The sequence below is a fragment of the Neovison vison genome, chromosome 1, assembly GCF_020171115.1.
Source record: "Neovison vison isolate M4711 chromosome 1, ASM_NN_V1, whole genome shotgun sequence".
NCBI classification, from domain to species: domain Eukaryota; kingdom Metazoa; phylum Chordata; class Mammalia; order Carnivora; family Mustelidae; genus Neogale; species Neogale vison.
The window spans coordinates 243,705,507-243,727,899 of NC_058091.1; the positions used below are offsets into that span (position 1 = coordinate 243,705,507).

General features: G+C 45.4%; 1 protein-coding gene across 2 annotated transcripts in view; it reads right to left on the bottom strand.

The window, feature by feature from the left end:
• Positions 1–916: 916 nt before the first annotated feature.
• The window catches only part of CATSPER3 (cation channel sperm associated 3), a 35,411-nt gene continuing 13,934 nt past the window's right edge, over positions 917–22,393 (bottom strand). For both annotated transcript variants that reach the window (XM_044227184.1, XM_044227194.1), the window contains exons 3-8: positions 9,206–9,445; positions 4,604–4,786; positions 3,791–3,931; positions 3,354–3,473; positions 2,326–2,483; positions 917–1,396 (exon numbers count right to left, since the gene is read on the bottom strand). In XM_044227184.1, the coding sequence (XP_044083119.1) occupies positions 1,291–1,396; positions 2,326–2,483; positions 3,354–3,473; positions 3,791–3,931; positions 4,604–4,786; positions 9,206–9,445 (948 nt within the window). In that variant the 3' untranslated portion in view covers positions 917–1,290. The remainder of the gene's footprint in view (positions 1,397–2,325; positions 2,484–3,353; positions 3,474–3,790; positions 3,932–4,603; positions 4,787–9,205; positions 9,446–22,393) is intronic.

Genomic DNA, 22,393 nt, shown 5'->3' on the forward strand with positions numbered 1-22,393 from the left:
TCCTCAAGGAAATGTCTCTCATCCAGTCTGGCTGGATTTCTGATTACCGAGTCCCCAAGAGGACCAGGACTGGACTGTGGGTTTTCTCATGACAGCACCACAGCACCTGGCACAGCTCAGTAAATAGTAGTCGGATGCATGAACAAAACCACGAGGAAAGGTTTCCAAGTGCACTTGTTCCGTGGCGTTGGAGGAGCTGTCACCCATGCCCACAGACCACGGGTCCATGCAGGGGGCCCTTCGTCCAACCACTCTCAGTTTTACCCCATGTGTTTTCCACTGACCCAACTCCCCAGTGGGTCTGGGGCTTTTTTCCCTCAACTGTATGTGCTGGTGTCCCACCCCAGCTCTGCCCAGGACTCCCTTCTCCCTCTGTCAGACAGGGCCTGCTAAAGTAACGGGCCTCGAGAACAGCCCCCAGCAATGGGAGCAGAGGGGCACCACAGGGCCTCTGGCCTGGCCAGTCAGGGACAAGGGGTGTCAGCCAACCCTGCCTCACCTGTGCCTTTAGAAAATTCCATCACGGCTGGATCAAGGGAGCGTCAGGAGGGTGGCAACTCTGCTAGTCATGTGGCCAGGAGGGACAAAGAAGAGGCCACCTTTCAAGTGAAAAGTCCTAACTGACCATACAAGGGGCAACAGCCCAATACTGCTGCTCCTCTGACCCCTCTGGGAGGTGCCCCCTGCACCCACTGAGGGATCACAACCACCGTGAGCCTAGAGAAAAGCAGAGCCAACTTCCAAACAAGGGTCATCACGGGAGTAGGTGCATAGAGAGAAATGCTACTCTTCCTGCTGTGGGGCACCCACAAAGAGCCACCACCAAAGAGGGTGGCTCTTTGTGGGTGCCCCACAGCAGGAAGAGTAGCATTTCTCTCTATGCACCTACTTTGAGAAGTTCCAAGATCAGTGGGGCTGCACCAGCTCAAAGGAGCCATTATACATGTAGGGGGCTACTGGAGGTCCTTCTTGGTCTGGGGTCCTCTGATGGCTTTCCCAGGAGCCCAATGAGTCCTTGCTGCTGAGGTCAAGGGAGGAGAGAGCCAGTGTGGCCCCTGGATGAGCTGTCTGGCCAAGGGCAAGTCCTGAGCATCCTCTCCCCACCCCCTAGGCCGAGGGGGGAGCAGACCGGGCAATTGGACTTCATGGGTGCCTACCGGGGCCCAATCCCCTGTGGCAGGGCAGTACCATAAGCTTAAGCAACTCAGAGAGGGCAGTTCAAAAAGCCTGTGTTGAACGAGGGCCTGTCACAGCCTGCAAGACCCCTTGGTGTCTGGGTGTCCACATCTCCTATGTCTCTTCAGAGTTTTCGGAGGTCTGGGACCGTTTCTTCTGCAGCAAGTCTTCGAGCATCAGGCTCAACACGTGTGCAATCTCGTAGTACAGCTCCTGAAGCCTGGAGGTAGGACCAGGGGGAGGGCCTGGGCTTGGGGTGGGCTCCATGACCCTTGATCCCCCCCACCCCACCGCATGCCCACCCCCAGGATTCCCCTGCCTGGTCGTTGTGGGTGCAGGGAAGAGCAAGGGCTGTAGAGGCCAGATCAGGCCAACTGGAATCCAGGTCCACTGCTCAACCCATGACCCCCGAGTAAGGTATTTCAGTACATATGTCAGCTTGGAGACGCCAGATCCTGAGCTGTAAATGAGGTGACTACGGGGCAGTGACCAGACACTGCCTGGCCCACTCTTAAGCCAAACGTGGAGGTTCTCTGACCCCCGTCCTTTGAGTTCCTCCAGGCCATGAAGCCCTCCAGGGGGCTTCTGTCATGAAGCCAGCCTACTGGTGCCCGTCCTCACTCAAGAGCTCACCATGACTCCTTAGCAGCTGTGCCCCCGCCTTTCTGCTCAGTGATGGCCAGGTTTCCTTCCAGCTAATGCACACAGAGCACAGCCCTGTGCTGGGCCAACTCAAAGCCTCACACACTGCTTTTGTAGCATTGGCTCTTGTGTGACAGGTGGGAAAGGGGCAGAGACCTCCCCAGCGTCACAGAGGAATGTCATGGCATCACCAGGCCAGGAGCCTGAGCTCTTGCCTTGCTAACTTCTGGAAAGGGGGTGGTGAGGAAGACCCTGAAGAGTCCAGGGCCCAGCACTACAGGGCCAGTGAGAGCAGGCTGGGGAGGGCCAGGGAAGCAGGGGCCTCTGAGCCACAGGCCTATGCACACATGGGGGCCAGCAGCCCCAGGAAGGGCTGCAGTTCAGCAGAGCAGCGTCCCCTTGCTTTCCCAAGGCACCTGCCGTGCCCCACCCTGCCCCCCGGAGGAAGCTTAGGGACTAGGAGAGGCCCCATCTCCCAGGATCAGGGGCAGCAGGGCGGGTACTGACTTGTAGATTGTAGCGTCCTGGTTGTCCAGAGTGGACAAGTAGACATCAATGAAGGGAAGGCTGGTGCCGAAATCATCCAGGACCATGGGGTCAGTGTGCTGCAGGGTCCTCTTGAAGTTCTCCACGAGCTCACTGAAACTTTTGTAGTCAGCATTTTTCTAGAGAGGATAGCATAAAGAGGGCAGTGAAGAGGAAGGCACAGGGATCCTTCACAAGGGGCCCAGGCATAGGCCTGACCCCAGCCCCAGGAGAGACCCTGTGCCGAATCACAGCTTCAGCTGGACTTGGAGGGCCAAGTCTCAGCCCCCTGACCGCAGCAGCCTCGTGAGCCACCATCACTGACATGAGGACAGGTGACACAGAAAGGAACAAGTGAGAGCCTAAGCATGGCTCGGCGTGGTCTCACCCCACCCTGCACAAACTCAGGCACAGTCAAGACAAGCAGATGACTCCAGCTCAGAGAAGGGGCTCAGGAGGGATGCACTGGCTGCATGGGGGAGGGGAGAGGGAACAGGGGTTCAGGACCCAGCAGAGCACTCAGTGCCCGGCCTGAGGAGGTCAGAGAGCTTAGGCTGAAAAAAGAAGGCTTGCCCCCAGGCTTTCACAGGCATATCCCTCTTGACGGAAGATCTCCAGCCTGCTGTGCTCATCCTTGTTCCACCTGAGAAAAACCGGAGTTGAGGAGCACCTGTCAGGACCTCCATGGCCTTGCCCAACGCAGTGGATGGGCCCCCTATGGCTGCCCAGCGGCCAGGGGGCCTCTGTAACAAGAGCATTCCAGACAGAGGGCCTGGCAGTGGAGTTGTGCCCAGGAAGAAGGGAGAAACGATATCTATAGTCCTCAACTCCCTAAGAGGTCCAGAGAGATACAAAAATACAGAGAATAAAGCCCAGCTGTGGAAAACACAGGGCATCAGAACCTGCCCTCCCTAAGACCAGAGAGGGCTGACAGCACCTGCTGCCTGCATGGGCCCCAAGGCCCCCTTTGTCCATGGGCCTGCCCCCCCCTCAGCCTGGCGACAGCCTACCTGCATCTGCATCAGCCTGCTGACCTCTTCCTGCTGCCGCCTCAGAATCACCTGCTTCTCTCCCATGAGCGCCATGTGCCTCTCAGCCATCAGGTCCAGCTTGAACTTCTTAAAGGAGGCCTAGAGAGGGGGGAGAGAGGGAGAAGATACAGGCTCTTCTTCCCTAGACTCGTGTGGCTCCTCAGCAGGGGTGACACCATACAGGGCCGGCCCCTAACTCAAGCTGCCGTCCACAGCTGCAAGGACTCCTCAGGCCCCTGTCCTGCTGACCACCAGCACGAGGCAGGGAGATGCCCTGGCCAGGGAGAAGAGCAGGGCTGGGCAAGGGAGGGCCCACGGAACCCCCTCCCCACGCACCCCCACCCCGGAGATGGGGGCCTGTGGCTCTGCCTGCCACGTGAGCGCCAACCCGGCCACCCTGATGAGCGCAGCCTCACCTCAGTGTGAATGATCATCACACCCACGAACATACTGAGGAAGATGAAGGTGGCAAGCAAGATGAAGATGATGGTGAACGTCCGGCTGAGAGCCAAGTTGCGATTGTCCAACTGCTCCTGCAGGTCTGTCCAGCCATCGACCTGCATGGGCAAGGCATGGTGTGCCGAGTGCCAAGGCCCCACGGGGAAGGCCTCCCCATTCCCTGGGCTACAGCAGCCCTGGCCCCACTGAGGATGCGGCTGGCTCTGCCTTCACATCAGCCCCACACCACCACCCCCAGCCAATGACCCTGGTCTATGCATGGTGGCTGGGGACGCAAGGCTCCACGGGGTACAGACACTACTAGCCAGGGTGCCCTGGGGGCTCTTTTCCCAAAGGCCTTCCATCCTTCCAGGAAATACACTGCCTCTCTACAAGGCCCTCCTATGCAAAGACCCCAGAGTCTACCCTTCTGGACTTGGGCACTGCAGACCGATTTTGGGTGGAGTTGTGACAGCCTAGTCCCAGAAATGCTACGTGACATGGCTTTCATTTCTAAAGTAAACTTGATCCAAATGAATTATCTTTTGAGAACTCCTTGAAAGTTTTTACGACCCTGTGGGTCAAATGGGAATGCTTTAGGGAGACACAAGATCAGAGAGAGGAATGGACCCCTGGCCAGGGCCCCAGCATCTGCTTAGCTCTGGAAGGCCAGCCCAGCTAAGTACCTGAACATGAGGACGATCCCATGTGAGGCCCAAGCTGTCCACACACCCACACCAGCTGGCACCCCCTTCCTAAGGCCACTGCCCCAACCCCTGTTCCCTCAGTACCGTGGCCAAGCTGAAGAGAGTGAAGAAGGCCACAGCCAGGTTCCCCCAGTTATTCAGGTCACCCCTGTCTGGAGTTCCAAATAGGCAGAAGCCCAAGATAGCGAAGATGAACATGAGGACGAAGAACAGGATGAGCACGGAGGCCACGATGTAGGCTGTCTGCCCCACGGCAGTGATGAGGGTCTGCAAGGCAGAGGCACGGGGGCTAGGCCAGGCTGCCAGGCTGAGTGGAGCTCAGCGGACAGGTCCAGTCTGCCCAGACCCCAGCTGGTCCCAGCATCCAGTGCCAGGCCCCATAAAGGGATGGATGGATAGATGGATGGATGGATAGATGGGTGAATGGATGGATGGACAGACGGATGGGTAGGTGGATGGATGGATGGATGGATGGATGGATGGATGGATGGATGGGTGGATGGATGGATGGATGGGTAGATGGGTGGATGGATGAATGGATGGGTGGATGGGTGGTTAGGTGGGTGGGTGGATGGGTGGGTGGATGGATGGGTGGGTGGGTGGATAGATGGACAGGTGGTGGATGGATGGATGAACAGACAGACGGGTGGGTGGATGGATGGATCGATGGATGGGTGGATGGATGGATGGATGGGTGAGTAGGTGGGTGGGTAGGGGGATGGGTGGGTGGATGGGCAGATGGATGGGTGGGTGGATGGGTAGATGGATGGGTGGGTAGATGGATGGGTGGGTGGGTGGGTGGATGGATGGATAGATGGACAGGTGGATGAATGGGAACTGTACCCAGACTGAGGGCTGGACCAATCCAGTAGTTTTGAGCAGTATCTGACCTCTGCCCTCAGTCCCCCATGGGGAGATGGTCCTCAGGCCTGGGTGTCTCCCCATCAGCACCACTAGCAACTCCACTTGAGTCCCAGCCTGCCTCTGTGGTCATCCCAAGTTGTCCCACTCTGCCTCTCAGTTAAGAGCCAGCCCTGTATGCTCTGCCAAGCACAGAAGGAATAGGGGAGCTACCCTGGGAGTGGGAATGATGAAGGCTCAGAGGGATATTGCTTCCTGTTCTTTCTGGGTCCTACTCCACAGACAGGTCTCCATCCCATGACCTCAGTCTTCCTCTAGAAAGTGCTCATATGTCTTGCCTCCCACTGTGTTCACCACTCCTGGGGAGCACAGCATATGGCTCTTCGTCATTCATTCTCCACGCCCCAGTCTTGCATACACTTGGTGCTCAAGACATGGTCACTTACCTAGATGCTGCCCCAGACATTATTTCAAGGCAAGTGGGCATTATCACTTGTCATGTTTTGAGATGAGGAAGCAAAGGCTCAGAAAAGCAAAAATCCTTGGCCAATACAGCAGCAGAGCTAGGACCAACTCCCAAGCCCTTTGCTGTGTAGCTCTTCACCTACCAAGGCCCCCCCTTGCAGGTCAAGAAGCTGTTTACTGGCTTCACACTAGGAATGGAGGCACTTGAGAGAGCTGCGCCCCGGGACAGTGAAGCGTTAGTCTAGGGTAACTTGGGAAGCAGAAAGACAAGGGGAGAGCCCTGGCGCTGCCTTCCACATGGACTGGCTGAATAGCTGCCTGCAGAGGGGAACACATCCCTCTACTTGGGGGAAGAAAATCAGTGTCTGGGATTAATTCCAGAGGCGAGATGTACAAAACTGCCTCCCTCCCTGTGAGACAGAGACAGAGCTTCTTCCCCAAGAACTACTTAAAAAGGGAAGAGACAAGATCTCGTGAGAAATGCTGCCCTGGGATGTAGTCCACAGAAGGGGCCTGCCCAAGCCCAGATGTGTGGAGAGCGAGGTGCTCCAGGGAGGAGGAGACGAGCACCGGGAGGCTGTCACCAACCCCCAGCCTCTTTGTCCCTTAACTCCTTCATCCCCATTGACCTCTACACCACTTTCGGCTCCTGCTCCCTTGGTGCCCAACACCTGCAAAAAGTAGCCATGCTCCCAACTGTCTGACTGTCCCTCAGTCTGACATGCCTATCACCCAGCATCCACCTCCCAGGGACCTCTCGTCTTTTCTGTCCACCTGCCTTACCACCATCCCTACCAGCCACAGACTCCAGTGCCTGGCACCTCTGATGCTCCCTTCCCCCGCTTCTAGGACACATTATAGGGTCTATTTCTAGCCTACAAATAAGGGGAGCCACTCTCAGGTTTGAAAGGAAGGCTGCCGTGATTTGAGGTACCCTTTGAAGACTCTCCCCAGCAAGTGCTCACCATCACTTGACGTCAGGGAAATACAAATCAAAACTACAATGAGATACCACCTCACGCCAGTCAGAATGGCTAAAATTAACCAGTCAAGAAACGACAGGTGTTGGTGAGGATGCGGAGAAAGGGGAACCCTCCTACACTGTTGGTGGGAATGCAAGCTGGCGCAACCACTCTGGAAAACAGCATGGAGGTTCCTCAGAAAGTTGAAAATAGAGCTACCCTATGACCCAGCAATTGCACTACTGGGTATTTACTCTAAAGATACAAACGTAGTGATCTGAAGGGGCATGTGCACCTGAATGTTTATAGCAGCAATGTCCACAATAGCCAAACTACGGAAAGAGCCTAGATGTCCATCAACAGGTGAATGGATAAAGAAGAGGTGATATATATATATATATATATATATATATATATATATATATATAATGGAATACTATGCAGCCACCAAAAGAAATGAAATCTTGTCATTTGCAATGACGTGGATGGAACTTGAGTATATTACACTAAGTGAAATAAGTCAATCAGAGAAAGACAATTATCATATGATCTCCTTGATATGAGGAATTTGAGAAACAAGATATAGGATCATAGGGGGAGGGGAAAAGTGAAATGAGTCAAAACCAGAGAGGGAGACAAACCAAAAGAGACCAAAAGAGACTTTTAATCTCAGAAAATAAACTGAGGGTTGCTGGAGGGGAGCAGGGTGGGAGGGATGGGCTGGCTGCATGACGGACATTGGAAGGGTATGTGTTATGGTGAGTGCTGTGAATTATGTAAGACTGATGAGTCACAGACCTGTACACCTGAAGCAAATAATACACTCTATGTTAATTGAAAAATTAAAATTTAAAAAAAAAATTCTCCCCCAGCTGGTGGGGGGAGCATTTTTGCCCCAGGGCTCTCTAAGGAGTGTGGGAAGCCAGTGCAGGAATCCTGACAAAGTTGGGTGGTGATGGAGAAAAGATGAGGACTGGTCATGAACTACGTAGCAGGTCACGCAACAGGACTTTGAGACAGAGGCGTCAATGCTGACACTCAAATTTACAACCTGGCTGTTATGTAAAGACACAACACAGAAGGATGGGCCAGGGTCTGGGGATGTGGGGGTGGGGGAAAGCGATGACATACAGCTCAGATGGCCTGGGTTTGAGGAGCACGAGAGACGTCCAGGAGGCCATGCGTCTGAAGGTCAGAGAGAAGCATGGGCAGGTGATGATCCCTGAAACGTAGGAAAGATCACCCAAGAGGATATGCAGAGTGGGGTGCAGGTGAGAAGAACGTGGGGTACAGTCTTGAGAAAACAGCATGCACCCAAAATGTTAAGCTCAAGAGGCTGGAGGAACCCCAAGAAAGGGCAGTGACGGGGTGCCAGTGGGACTGGCCAGGGGACCTGGTGACGAGGAGGTTGCTGACTACCTCAGAGAGGCTAGTTCCTATGGAGGGAAGAAGCCAGGGTACAAATGACAAGTAAGGAAGTGGGGAGTAGGTGTTACGCCCCCCTCTCTCCAGAAGTCTCACCATGAAGAAGAAGGCAGGAGTCCTGTTTGGGAGGGGCTCCAGGGGCCAAGTGACCACATGAGAGCATACAATGAATGAACGGGGGTCTGTGCCAAGGGGAACTCTTCAATGCAGTCTTCGTCTTGTCCCCCAAGCCTGGGGCTGCTAAGTGTAGGGCCCAGGTTCCAGACAGACGCCCGGCTGGGCAATCTCTCAGCAAAACAGGCTAACACATACCCAAGCTGGTCAAATGCAGCCAAGGCCGCCCTTTCCTGGAGAAGCACGGACACAGGGCACAGAGCCACGGCAAACATACTGTGCCTGGGATGGATGCTTCAGGGCGGGCTGGGTCAGCTATGAAACCTTCCAAGCCAAACAAAGACTGGTCACCCCATGACTTCTAGCAGGAGCCCCATTCCTGGAGCAGCTTAAACAAAGTAAGGCTACTATTTCCGTCAGGAGAAGCAGCAGATTTTTAGCTGTATGGGGAAAGCACACAATAGGAATTGAGTGGCCCATGCCACCAAGGTGCCGGAGACTCTTGGGAATGCAGCTCGAAGGGCCTGTACCGTAAGCAAGTCTGTCCCTTTGGTAGCATGGGAGAAAGGAAAAGTTAGCGTGGCCTCTGGAGTCAGCCACACCTTTCAAATCTCGGCTGTGATATTTAACTGCTGCGTGACCGTGGGTCTTGATTTCTTCACCTGTGAAACAGAGCTAAGGACACTCTTCCGCAGTTGTTTTAGAATGAAATGAGGTAACATGGGTGAGGAGCGACCTGCCCTACAGTAGGGCTCCATAACTGGATGGTCGGGGGAGACGGATTATTTCCTCGGGGGCTGGTGGGCAGACAGGCCCCATGGCCGGCACCTCCAGCCCCCAGCAGCCCCAGGTCACTCACCCGGATGCCACGGCTGTAGGTGATGAGCTTGAGGATGCGCAGGGACTGCATGCCGTCAGCAATGTTGAGGTAGGGGTAGTGCTTGCCCTTGAATCTGTGCAGCCCATAGGGGATGAAGATAGTGACGATAATGATGACATCCAGCAGGTTGTAGCCGTCCTTCCAGTAGTTGATGGGGTCCACATAGAGCTTCATGCAGAACTCAGAGCTATAGATGGACACAAAGATCAGCTCGGAGACCTGCGGGGGGGGGGTGCCGAAGATCAGAGGGTCAGGCCAAGCGGCAGAGCCCCATCGTCCCTCGCTCTCCCTGCAGGAGGGGCCCAACCGGCTGTGTGCATCTCAGCAGGCGGAGGGTACGCCTAGTCAACCACGTGACAGAGAAACCCAGGCAGAGCTGCAGGCACACAGCAGACACACGGTGGGCCCTATTCTCTTCCCGTTCTGCAGCTTCCCTCCCTGCAGCCCGAAACTGGGGCTAGGTCACACCCAGGGGGCTTGAGAACGACAGACTGACTGGAAGTAAGTCTAAGTCAACTGGGCATGTGAGGTAACCTGAATGTAAGCTTTCCCAAAGAAAAGATCCCAAGAGTTTCTGGCCAACCTGAATTTCCAAACTTTTAGGAAAAGAGATGAAATACTCAAATATCTATTAATATTTACCCATTCATCACAAATACTGAAAATCAGTTAATTGTTTTAGAACAGTTAGAACAGCAGAATATTCTGCTTTTTTCCCACTTCTATACTTTATGAAATAACCTTATTCAAATTCTTCTCGTGCATCTACAACCCCAGTGGCTTTGATTTTACCAAAAGGTACTTCCTGAGTGATCTTTTTCCTTATTATCAAAACACAACAACGAATTAGACAGAAAATATTCAGTAGAGGGAGACAGAAATGAAGGCTCAAACAAATACGGAAATAATATGACCCCAGGTGGGAAGGAAGGAGAGTGAAGGAAACAGCCAAAGGAGATGAAAGGGCTGGTTGGGTTGGGGAGGGAGAGTTGTGGCAGCTATTTTAGAAAAGGTGGTGAGTGGAGGCCTTGGAAAGGAGCCATGCTAAAATCTGGGACAAAGTTCCCAAACAGCAAGTACAAGGGCCTTCAGGTGAGAAAGGGTTTGCTCAAAGAACAGCAAGATCCACGTGGCTAGAACAGAAAGGGGTGAGGAGGGTGGGAGATGCCACCGAAGGGGCAGGCCACAGAGGGTAGGCCTGGTGAGAGCTTTGAATTTTAACCTCCACCTTGGAGGATTCTGAGCAAGGGAGTGATAATTTATGTTTTTAAGAGATCTCCATGGAAAAGTGACTAGTGCGGAGCTGATGAGAAGGGTGAGTGGGGTGGGGGGTGCTTAGGGAGGAAGAATCAGAGAACAGGAGAATGATTTCTCCCAGTTACCCAGCTAGAGGGGAGGTTAGACCGGACTGGACTGGGGATGGTGTGGCATCAAAGGGAAGAGGGGAAAGCCTGTCTTTTGTAGGCTGCCAAGTCAGGACTTGCTGCTGGAGTTCAGAGTGCACAGGGAAGACAGGAGGCCAGGGAAGATTCTAGGGCTTGAGACAGAGCAACTGGGTCAGCAGTGATGCTTTCCCTGGGATGAGTTTGGGATGCACTGAAATGGGCTGGAGAGAGTTTCTGGAGAGAAACAGGAAGGCTTTTGAGATAGAGCACCTTTTAAATATACGTCAGATGCTGCCACTGGAAGATGTAACTGAGGCCACAACTATCCATTCCGATAATATTAGGGCAGTTGGGATTTTTATTTGTCCTGCCTACTTATGTTTGTGGCCCCCTAACTGGCAACTATTTATATACATTGTTATTTTTTTAACTACTACTTAATATTTAAGATACATAAAAAGACATAAAGAATATAATGAACAATCACACACTACCACCCAGCTTAAGAAATAAAATATTATTACCACTGCAGGCAGCCTCCTGTGTAGCCCTCAGGGACCATATGTATCCCCAAAAGTACATGGCATTCTTTTGCATTTTTTTAGACATCACAACAAACAGCATAATGTTACACTGAAGTGCTCTTGGCAATTTGTTGAGTTTTTTCCATTTAAAATTATGTTGGAACACCTGAGTGTCTCAGTCAGTTAAGCATCTGACTCTTGATTTGAGCTCAGGTCATGATCTTAGAGTTGTGAGATCAAGGACCCCCCCCCATACACACATGCACTCACTCTCTCTTGCACAAGCAAGGAGAAGGAGCAACAGGCCACCACACTGAGCAGGAAGCCTGACACGGGACTCAATCCCAGGACCCTGGGATCACGACCTGAGCCAAAGGCAGACACTTAAATGACTCAGCCACTCAAGTGCCCTAAAATGGATAAATCTCTCTAAAAATAAATAACATTAGGAGATTCATCTATGTTGATATGTGTAAAACTAGTTTACGCAAAACCTAGTGGTTTTACTACTATGTAGCAATACCACTCATGAAAATACTGTATTTATCTAGTTACCCACTGGGGATATTTGGCTTGTTGGTAAATTTTACTATTGCAACAGCACAACAGTACAAAAAGGGTGAGTAATCGGTATATATCACATATATATTTACACATAACCATGTGTAAAGCTTCCCTTGGGTACAGACCCAGGAGTGGAATTAAGGAGTTGTAAGATAAGAGCACCTTCAACTTGACTGCATGGTGAGAAGTGTTTTCTGTAGTTATTGTACCCATTTAATCCCACAATGTTCCTACTGCTTCACGTGCTTAACAATGATTCCCACTGTGGAACTTCTCCATTTTTGTCAGTCTGATGAATATGCAATGGTATCTTTTTATGTAATTTCTATAATTAATGAAGCTGGACATCTTTTTATACACTTAATTGTAAACTGCCTGTTTCTTATCTTTTGCCAAATTCTCAGCTGGATTGTTTTGTTTTTTTCTTAGTGGTCTGCAAAAGAATGAATTTTTCCAGATATTTTGAATCCTGATTCTTTACCTGTTAGATGTGTTGCAAATATCTTCTCCTCCACTGACTTTTATTTTCACATTTTCAATGATCTTTTGATGAACAGAAGTTTAAAATCTTAATGGAATCAAAGGAACTAAACTGTTTTTTCATGACCTACGGAGTTTGTTTTTCATGACTTACAGAGTTTGTATTTTAAGAAACCATCCCCTCCTAAAAAAAAAAAAAAAAAAAAGAAACCATCCCCTCCTGAGATTTTGTATTCTATATTTTCTCTAAACATTTTGAAGTGTCACTTTTCAGGTTGGGTCTTTAACCCAGTCGTGTCTGCCATGAAGCAGAGATCCAGTAATATGCTCTCTCCATACCTACGACCAATGGTCCCAGTATTGTTTCCTGCAGAAGGTGCCCTTTTGGCACCAGCCCACAGCGCCCCCTGACAGGTGCAGGGTCTCTGTCCAGACCAGGATCTGTTTCCCTCTTGCCTGTTGCCCTGGCCTCTACCCTGCCTTCATTACGAAAGCCCTACAGTCTGCTTATCTGGTTAAGTCTAGCCTTCTCTCCCCTTTAAACTTTCAAAGTCATCTCGTTTGCTTTTTCTCTTTCATTCTTTTCCCTAAATTTTAGCATCAGCTAAACCTTCACATATTTGAATTATTTTCTCCTAAAAGATCACACAAATCTGGGGCATCAGGAGGGCTCAGTTGGTTAAGTGTCTGCCTTTACTTCAAGTCATGATCCTGGTGTCTTGGGATCAAGCCCCATGCTGGGATCCCTGCTCAGCGGGGAGTCTGCTTCTCCCTCTGTCCTTCTGCCTTCTTGTGCTCTTGCTTGCTGTCTTTCCCTCAAATAAATAAAATCTTTTTTAAAAAAATCACACATCTTTTTTTTGATTTATTAGATTTTATTAAGTCTTTTGTCAAAGTACTTTTCATATTCCATTAGAAGAGCTGTTTTATAACTGATATATTAAATGTAATTAATTTTATTTATTAATCATATAACCAGCAAACTTGCTGGGCTTTATAATAACTTTATTAATTAGTATTAACTTTATTAGTTAACAATTTTTTTCAGATTCTTTTGGGGGTTCTGTGCAGAAATGACATTATTTTTCTGAACTTTGAAAGAGAATACTGCTAAAGTTTCATCACTATGTGTTAATTTTGATACAAGTTTTACATAGATACCCTTAATTGGGTTAAAAAGAAATCCTTTCTATTCCTAGTTTGCTAAGCTTTTATCTCCCTGTTTTTTAGATTTTTAAAAATTTATTTATTAGAGAGTGCATGAGTGGGGAAAAGGGGCAGAGGGAGAAGTAGACTCCTGCTGAACTGGGGGCCCCACATGGGGCTCCATCCCAGGACCCTAAGATCATGATCTGAGCTAAAGGCATATCCTTAACCAACTGAGCCACCCAGGTGCCCTGCTAAGTTTTTATCTTAAAGGATATTCATGATATATATTTTTTCCTGCATCTCTTGAAACTATCTGATGGGCTTTTTTTTTCTCCTTTAATATTTTACGCTGGTTAATAAAATATGTGGATTTTTCTAATACTTGAATTTCTGAAAAACTTGGCAATGATATATATATATACTCTTTTTCTTCCATTTTCTAATTCAGTTTCTTAATTTTCTCTTTGGGATTTTTGTGTTAATGTTCATATAATTTGGTATCATTTTTCTTTCTCATATTATCCTTGTCTAGTTTGGCATGGAAGTTATACTAACCTCACAAGATGAACTGTCTGTGGGCAAGGCAGATATACTCATTTATCTAATCACTGTATATGTTTAGAATGGTATCTTCCATGAAGGTAAAACTAGCTAGTCTGGGTTAGTTCGTAGGTTTCGGGGGTAAAGTTTTGGGTTTTTGTTTTGTTTTAAAGAATTTATTTATTTATTTGACAGACAGAGATCACAAGTAGGCAGAGAGGCAGGCAGAGAGAGAGAGGAGGAAGCAGGCTCCCTGCTGAGCAGAGAGCCCGATGCGGGGCTCGATCCCAGGACCCTGGGATCATGACCTGAGCCAAAGGCAGAGGCTTTAACCCACTGAGCCACCCAGGCGCCCTCGGGGGTAAAGTTTTAACTACTAATTCAATGTTTTATAGCCATTAAAGAAAATATAAGGACATACAAAGTTTATTTCAAGTTTTTGCTTTTTTATTGAAAATCAGTTTTGTAAATTTTTTCTAGAATATCTTATTTCAGCTAGGTTTTCAAATTCATTAGCATAAAATTATTAGATTACTGACATCTACTGTATCTGTAATTTTCCTTTTAAATACCTGACATGAGGGGCACCTGGGGGCTCCATCAATCAGGCGTCTCCCTTTGGCTCAGGTCATGATCCCAGAGTTCTGAAATCAAGCCCCAAATAGGGCTCCCTGCTCAGTGAAGAGCCTGCTTCTCCCTCTGCCTGCTGTCCCCCTGTTTATACTCTTGTTTTCTTTCTCTATCAAATGGATAAATAAAAAATCTTAAAAAAAAAACCCAAACCCTAACATGATTCAGAGCTTCCATTTGTCTTGTCTCATGAACAAAGTTATTTCATAATTGTTTCCTAAGCTCTAACTGTGGCTTTGTTAATACTTTCTCTTGAATCTTTGCTTTCTATTTCATTAATTTTTGTCCCTACCTTTATTATTTCCTTTTTTCTATTTTCCTTTATTCTTCTATGTTTCCTTCCTTTTTCCTTCTTTTTGATTTTATTCTGTTCCTCTTTTCCAAAAGGTCAGCTCATTAATTTTCTAAATTGAGGTATAATTCATGTACCATAAAATTTGTCATTTTAAAATGTAAAATTCAGTGAGGAGGGGGTTAGTTTTGAGTATTTATAACATTTGTTTCTACTTATTGTAAGATATATACATAACATGAAAATTACCCTATTTAGCCATTTTTAGATATACAATTTTAGATATACAATCAATTCAGTGGAATTAAGTGCATTCACAATATTGTGCAACCATCACTACCACCTATTTCCAGAACTATTTCATCCTCCCAAACAGAAGCTCTGAACCCAACAAACAGTAACCTCACATTCTCCTCTCCCCACACCCAGAAAACTCAATTCTACTTCCTGTCTGTATGAATTTTCCTCTTCTAACTACTTTATGCAGATAAAGCCATACAATATTTGCCCTTTTATACCTGGTTTATTTCACTTGGCATAATGTGTTCAAGGTTTATCCACATTGTAGTGTGTATCACAATTTCATTCTTTTTAAAGGCTGAATAATATTCCATTTTACATATAGACACATTTTCTTTATCCATTCATCAGCCAATGGACACATGATTTGCTTCCACCTTTTGGCTACTGCGAACAATGGTGCTGTGAACACTGGTGTACAAGAATATGTTTGAGTCTCTATTTCTGATTCTTTCGCGTATACACTTGGAAGTGGAATTGCTGGATCGTGTGGCAATTCTACATTTAACTTTTTGAGATGTGTTCTAGAGTGGCTCCGTAATTTTACATTCACACCAACAATGCACAAGAGTTCTAATTTCTTCACATCCACAGCACCAACACTTGTTCTCCATTTCACAGTTTTTGTTTTTATAATGACTGTAATAATTAGGATGCAGAGTTGTATATTATTGTGAGTTTGATTTGCATTTCTCATTCTAATGACTAGTGATTTTGAACATCTTTTAATGTGCTTATTGGTTGTTTGCTTATCTTCTTTGGAGAAATGTCTACTCAAGTCCTTTGGGTATTTTTTAATTGGGTTATTTTGTTGTTGATGTTATTGTTGAGTTGTGGGAGCTCTTTGTATAGTCTGCATATTAACTATCAGATTCATGATGTGCAAATATTTTCTTCCTTTCTGTGGCTTATCTTTTCACTCTCATGATAGTTCCCTAAGACTCACAAATGTTTTCATTTAATGAGATCTAGTTAATCTGCTTTTCCCTTTTGTTGCCTGTGCTTTTGGTGTCATACATAAGAATCTATTGCTGAGGTCAAGGTCATGAACATTTACCCCTGTGTTTTCTTCTAAGAATTCTAGCTTTTATATTTAGGATGTTGATCCATTGTGAGTTAATTTTTGAATACAGTGTAAGGTGGGCATCTGAGTTATTCTCTGCGTGTAGATATCAAGTTATCCTAGAACCATATGATGAAAAGACTTCTTGCCCCAACTAAATGGTCTTACATTCTCGTTGAAAATCAATTAGCCATACTTAATTTGGTTTTATCCCTAGAATTTCAATTATATTCTTTGTCTATGTCTATCCTTATGTCAGTACCACAGTTTTTATTACAATATCTCTGTAGTAAGTTCTGAAGTCAGAAAGTACAAGTCTTCCAAGTCTTTTCTTCACATTCAATATTGTTTTGGCTACTCAAGGCCCTTTGCACATCCACATGAATTTGAGAATCTATTTTTTAGTTTCTTTTTTTATTTTGGGTTTTTTTAAAGATTTTATTTATTTGACAGAGAGAGACACAGTGAGAGAGGGAACACAAACAAGGGGTGTGAGAGAGGGAGAAGCAGGCTTCCTGCCAAGCAGGGAGCCTGACACGGGGGCTCAATCCCAGGACCCTGAGATCATACCCTGAGCTCAAGGCAGACATTTAATGACTGTGCCACCCAGGCACCCCAGTTTCTTTTTTTAAAAAAAAGAAAAAATTTTCTCTAAATTTGGATAGGGATTGCAATGAATTCTAGATCACTCTGGGTAGTCTTTGTAACAAGTCTTTTTTTTTTTTTTTTTTTTTTTTTTTTTAAGATTCTCTCTTCTTATTTGAGACCAAGACCGAGATACAAGCAGGGGTAGGGCCAGAGGGACAAGCAGACTCCTTATTGAATGCAGAGCCTGATGCAGAGTCCAATCCCAAGACCCCGATATCATAATCTGAGCTAAAGTCAGTCACTTAATCAACTGAGCCAGCAAGGCACCCCTGTAACAAGTCTTAACAGGTATTCTAATCCATGAATTCTAATCCAGGATGTCTTTCCATTAATGTAGGTCTTATTTCTTTCACCAATGTTCTATAGTTTTCAGGACACCCATTTCTCATCTCCTTGGTGAAATCTAGTCCTTGGCATTTTATTGTTTTGGATGCTTTTGTAAGTCAAATTTTCTTAAGTTCCTTTTCAGATTGTTCATTGCTAGTATACAGAAATATGTCTGATTTTTGTTGTTGATCTTGTGTCAAAAACTTTGCTCAATTTGTTTAATAGTCCTCATAGTTGTGTGAGTGTGTGTGTATTATTTGGGATTCTCTATACATAACATCAAGTCACATGCAAACAAAGATAATCTCAATTTTTCCTTTCCAATATGAATGCCATTTTTTTTGCCTGCTTAATTGCTCTGGCTAAGGCTTCCAGCATAATTTTTAAAAATGGTAAAAGCAGGCATCTTTGTCTTTTTCCTGATCTTAGTTAGATTAGAAAGATTTCCAGTCTTTCACCCCTGAGCATGATGTTAACTGGATTTTTTCATAAATGTCCATTATCAGGTTAAGGAATTTCCCTTCTACTTCTAGTTTGCTTTGTTTTGTTGTTTGTTTTTAAATCATTAAAGGGTATTGGATTTTGTCAAATCCTTTTTTAGCAAGAACTGATACAAACTTGGATTTTATTTTTTCCTTCATTCTACTGGTATATTATATTGACTGACTTTCATATGTTGAAGGCATTCCAGGGATAAATCAAGTAATGAATCATGGTGTCATGATCATGATGTCTAATCCTTTAAAATAGGCTACTGGATTCAGTTACTATCTCCATGAGGATTTTGCATCTATATTCATAAGGAATATCCGTCTGTAGTTTTCTTTTCCTGTGATGTCTTTTTCTGGCTTTGGGGTCAGGGTAATGCTGGACTGATGTAATTAATTTGAAAGTGTCCCATCCTCTTCTATTTTTTGGAAGTTTGAGAAGCATTGGTGTTTGTTCTTCTTTAAATGCAGAGGGAAGGGGATCCTGAGTGGTTTAGTTGGTTAAGCATTTGCCTTTAGCTCAGGTCATAATTCCAGGGGCCTGGGATTGGGCCCCGAGTTGGGCTCCCTGCTCATCAGCAAGTCTGCTTCTCCCTCTCCCTCTCCCCTTCCCCTGCCTGTGCTCTCTCTTACACACACACACACACACACACATACATACACACATATACATACATACATACATAAATGCAGGAGCAAATTAACTAGTGAAGCCATCTGGTCCTGGGCATTTCTTTATTGGGAGGTTTTTGCTTAGTGATTTAACATCTTTACTTATTATAGGACTGTTCTAATATGTCAGTTTCCTATTTTTTCCTTAAGTCGGTTTTGCAGTTAGTAAGTTTCTAGGAATTTGTCCATTTCATCTAGGTTGTCTAATTTGTTGGCAGCCTATTGTTTATAGTGTTCTCTTATAACCCTTTTTATTTCTCTGAGGTCAGTAGGAATGTCTCAACATTCATTTCTACTATTAGTAGAGTCTTCACTTATCTTCTTCAATCTAGTTAAAGTTGTCGATTTTGTCAATCTTTTCCAAAAAATGAAATTTTGAATTTGTTGATTTTGTCACTTGTCTTTTTATCTCATTCTAATCTTTTTTTTACTTTCTTCTTTCTGCTAGCTTTCAGTTTGGTTTACCCTTCTTTTTCTAGTTCCTTAAGGTCTAAAGTTAGGTTATTAAACTAAGATCTTTTATCTTTCCTAATGCAGGCATCTGCAGGTATGTATTTCCCTCTGAGCACTGCTTCTGCTGCATCCTGTAAGTTTTATTATTTTTTTTAATGGAAGTATATTGACATACAATATTAGTTTCAGGTGTAGAACAGTGATTTGATGTTTATGTACATTATGAAATGTTCACCACAGTAAGTGTTGTTACCAGGTGTCACCATACAAACTTATTACAATATTATTGACTATATTCCTTATGTGTTAAGTTGTGTATTCATTTTCTTTTTTAAAATTTTTTAAAAAGATTTTATTTATGACAGAGAGAGAGAGATCACAAGTAGGCAGAGAGGCAGCCTCGGCGGGGGGCGGTAGGGAGGGAAGCAGGCTCCCTGCTGAGCAGAGAGCCAGATGCAGGGTTCAATCCCAGGACCCTGAGATCATGACCTAAACTGAAGGCAGAGGCTTAACCCAATGAACAACCCAGGCGCCCCTGTGTGTCCATTTTCATTTACCTTAAAGTACTTTCTAATCTCCCTTGTGATTTCTTCCTTGACCTGTTGGTTATTTAAGAGTATTTCCATATATTTGAAAAATTTCCAGTTTTCCTGTTATTGATTTCCAGTTTCATTCCACTGTTGTCAGAAAAAATACTCTGCATGATTTCAATATTTTAAAATTTATTGTATCTTGCTTTATAGCACAACATATGGTCTATCCCAGAGAATGCTTCATGTGCATTTGAGAAAAATCACTGTGTTTTCTTGGTGAATTGACCTTTCTGTTAATATATAATGCCCTTGTCTCCTATAACAGTTTTTGCCTTAATATCTATTTTGTCTGATTTGGGTACAGCCAACCTAACTCTCTTTTCATTTCTACTTGCATGTTATATATTTCTCCATTCTTTTACTTTCAACCTATTTGTATTTTTGGATCTCAAATAAATTCTTTGTAGACAGCATATATTTGAATTTTTTTAAAGATTTTTTAAAATTTATTTATTTGACAGAGAGACAGCAAGAGAGGGAACACCAGCGGGGGAGTGGGAGAGGGAGAAGCAGGCTCCCCACTGAGCAGGGAGCCCAATGTGGGACCCAATCCCAGGACCCTGGGATCATGACCTGAGCCAAAGGCAGACATTTAATGACTGAGCCACCCAGGTGTCCCAATATTTGGATTTTGGGTTTTTTAAAAGATTTTATTTATTTGACAGAGAGAGACACAGTGAGGTATTTAAAAAAATACCATTATTTAATGGGTTATTTAAAAATAACCCATTCTGTCTTAATTGGAGAGCTCAATTCCTCTATATTTAAAGTAATTACTAATAAAGAAGAAATACCTCTGCCATTTTGTAATGTTTTATATACGTCCCATTCTTTTTGTTCCTTAATTCCTCCATTATGACTTTCTTTTGTGCTTGATTCTTTCGTAGTGTACCACTTGGATTCTTTTCTCATTCTTCTGTATACTTTTTCATTGTGTTTTTCATGGTTACAATTAAGCTCTTAAACTTGTAACAATCTATTTTTAATTAATACAACCTTAGCTTCAATAGTATATAATAATTGTTTCCTTAGAGCTCTGTCCCCCCCCCTTAAAAAATCAGATTCTTCCCTTTCCTCAATTTGTTACTTTTTGTGGGTAGTGTTGTTTGTTTAGTGGCCTGGCTCAACAGTTTTTTGCAGGGTGCCTGACTGGCTCAGTTGGTACAGCATGTGACTCTTGATCTCAGGATCTCAGGATTCAAGCCCCATGTTGAATGCAGAGATTACTTAAAAATAAAATGTTAAAATTATTTTTTAAAACTGTATTCTTTGCCATGGGTGTGGTCTTTGAAGTGTCTTCCTTTAGTTAGTGCTTAAGGAGAGATTTTTTTAAATACCTCACGCAAAAAGAAAAAGAGGAAGGGAGGAAGGAACAGGAAAGGAAGAAAGAGAGAGAAAGAGGGAGACAGAGAAGGGAAGGAGGGAAACAAAGGATAAAACGTCTCTTAGTCTTTGCAGACGGCTCTGTGTTGGAGAACTCCTCCAATGCTTAGCCAAGTCATTTCTAACTCTACCTTAGCCTTCACTCCCTACTTGTTCTGAGCCTAAATATCAACCAGTGGTGAAAACTTGAGGTCTTCTTAGTTCTTTTCCAAACATATACCCTGTCCTGGGCATTTAGGGCTCTCTAAACTCTACCACATACATGGAAGTTTGTTAATGCCTTCATTTTCTGAAGACTCACTCTCCTGGACTTTCTTCAAGGCATTCAGCATGTCCTTTGTTTATGTCAACTGGTCTTTTGTTGTTGCTGCTGTTGTTGTTTTGCCCTAGATAGCGGTGAGTTTTTCATCTATCTCTCAATTTTAAGAAATGCTCTCTGCAGAGTCACCTTTCTGTGCTGAGAAAGTTCCAAGTCAGGCAAAACAAAGGCAATTGCCTTGCATCAGTCCTTCAGGCAGCCCTCAAACAGGTCAAAAGAGACAACGTAACTCTTTAAGAACAAAGTCTGTTCTATGGCTTCTGGAACCAAGGAGACCAGAATTCCACAATGAGAACTTAGGCTGCCATCTTCAGGGCCATCACCAGGAGGAGGAGGGGACTGGGTCAGGGACAAAATAAAATGTTGTAAAGTTTTATCTTTTGAAAGCGGACTCTCTCTTGGGTGCCTGGGTGGCACAGTTGGTTAAGCATCCGACTCTTGGTTTCAGCTCAGGTCATGATCTCAGTCATGAGATAGAGCCCTGTGACAAGTCCTGGGTTGGGCTCCATGCTCAGCAGGAAGTTTGCTTGGGATTCTCTCTTCTTCTGCCTCTACTCACCCCCCCACCCCCTGCACTTGCTTGCACTCTCTCTAAAATAAATAATCTTTGGGATGCCTGGGGCTCAGTCAGGTAAGCATCTGCCTTCAGCTGAGGTTATGATCCCATGATACAAGTCCTTTGTCAGACTCCTTGCTTGGGGAGCCTGCTTCTCCCTCTGCCTACTTCTCCCACTGCTTGTGCTCTCTCTCTCTCTCTGACAAATAAATAAAATCTTTTAAAAAATAATATTTTAAAAAGAATAAAAAGTAAAAGTTGACTTTCTTGATTCAATCTTCACTCATTTGCTATAAATCTTTGACTATTTTCCAGAGTTCTGACAGTTTTTGTCCCTTTTCAGGTACTTCTGTGGACAGATGGACCCTTAGAGTACCTACTCTACCATTTTCACTGACATCATTCATCTCTTTCATTTTTGAAGGATGGGTTTTCTGGATGCGGAAATTTTTTTTTCTTTCAGTACTTTGAATACAACATCCCACTACCTTCTGGCCACCATAGTTTCTGGTGACACATCAGCGTTAATTTTACTGAGGATACTCTGTATGTGATGAATCGTTCCTCCAATGATACTCTCAAGTTCTCTGACTTTCAACAGTCTGTTCATGATGTGTCTAGATGAATTTCTGAGTCTACTCTCAGAGTTTGCTGGTGTTTTTGGATGTGTAGATTAATGTTTTCCATTGAATTTGGGGAGTTTGGGGCCATTATTCCTTTACAATTTTTTTGCCCTTTCTCTCATCTCCTGGGATGCCTTGTTTATCTGATGAGGTTCCACATGTCTCTGATCATTTTCAG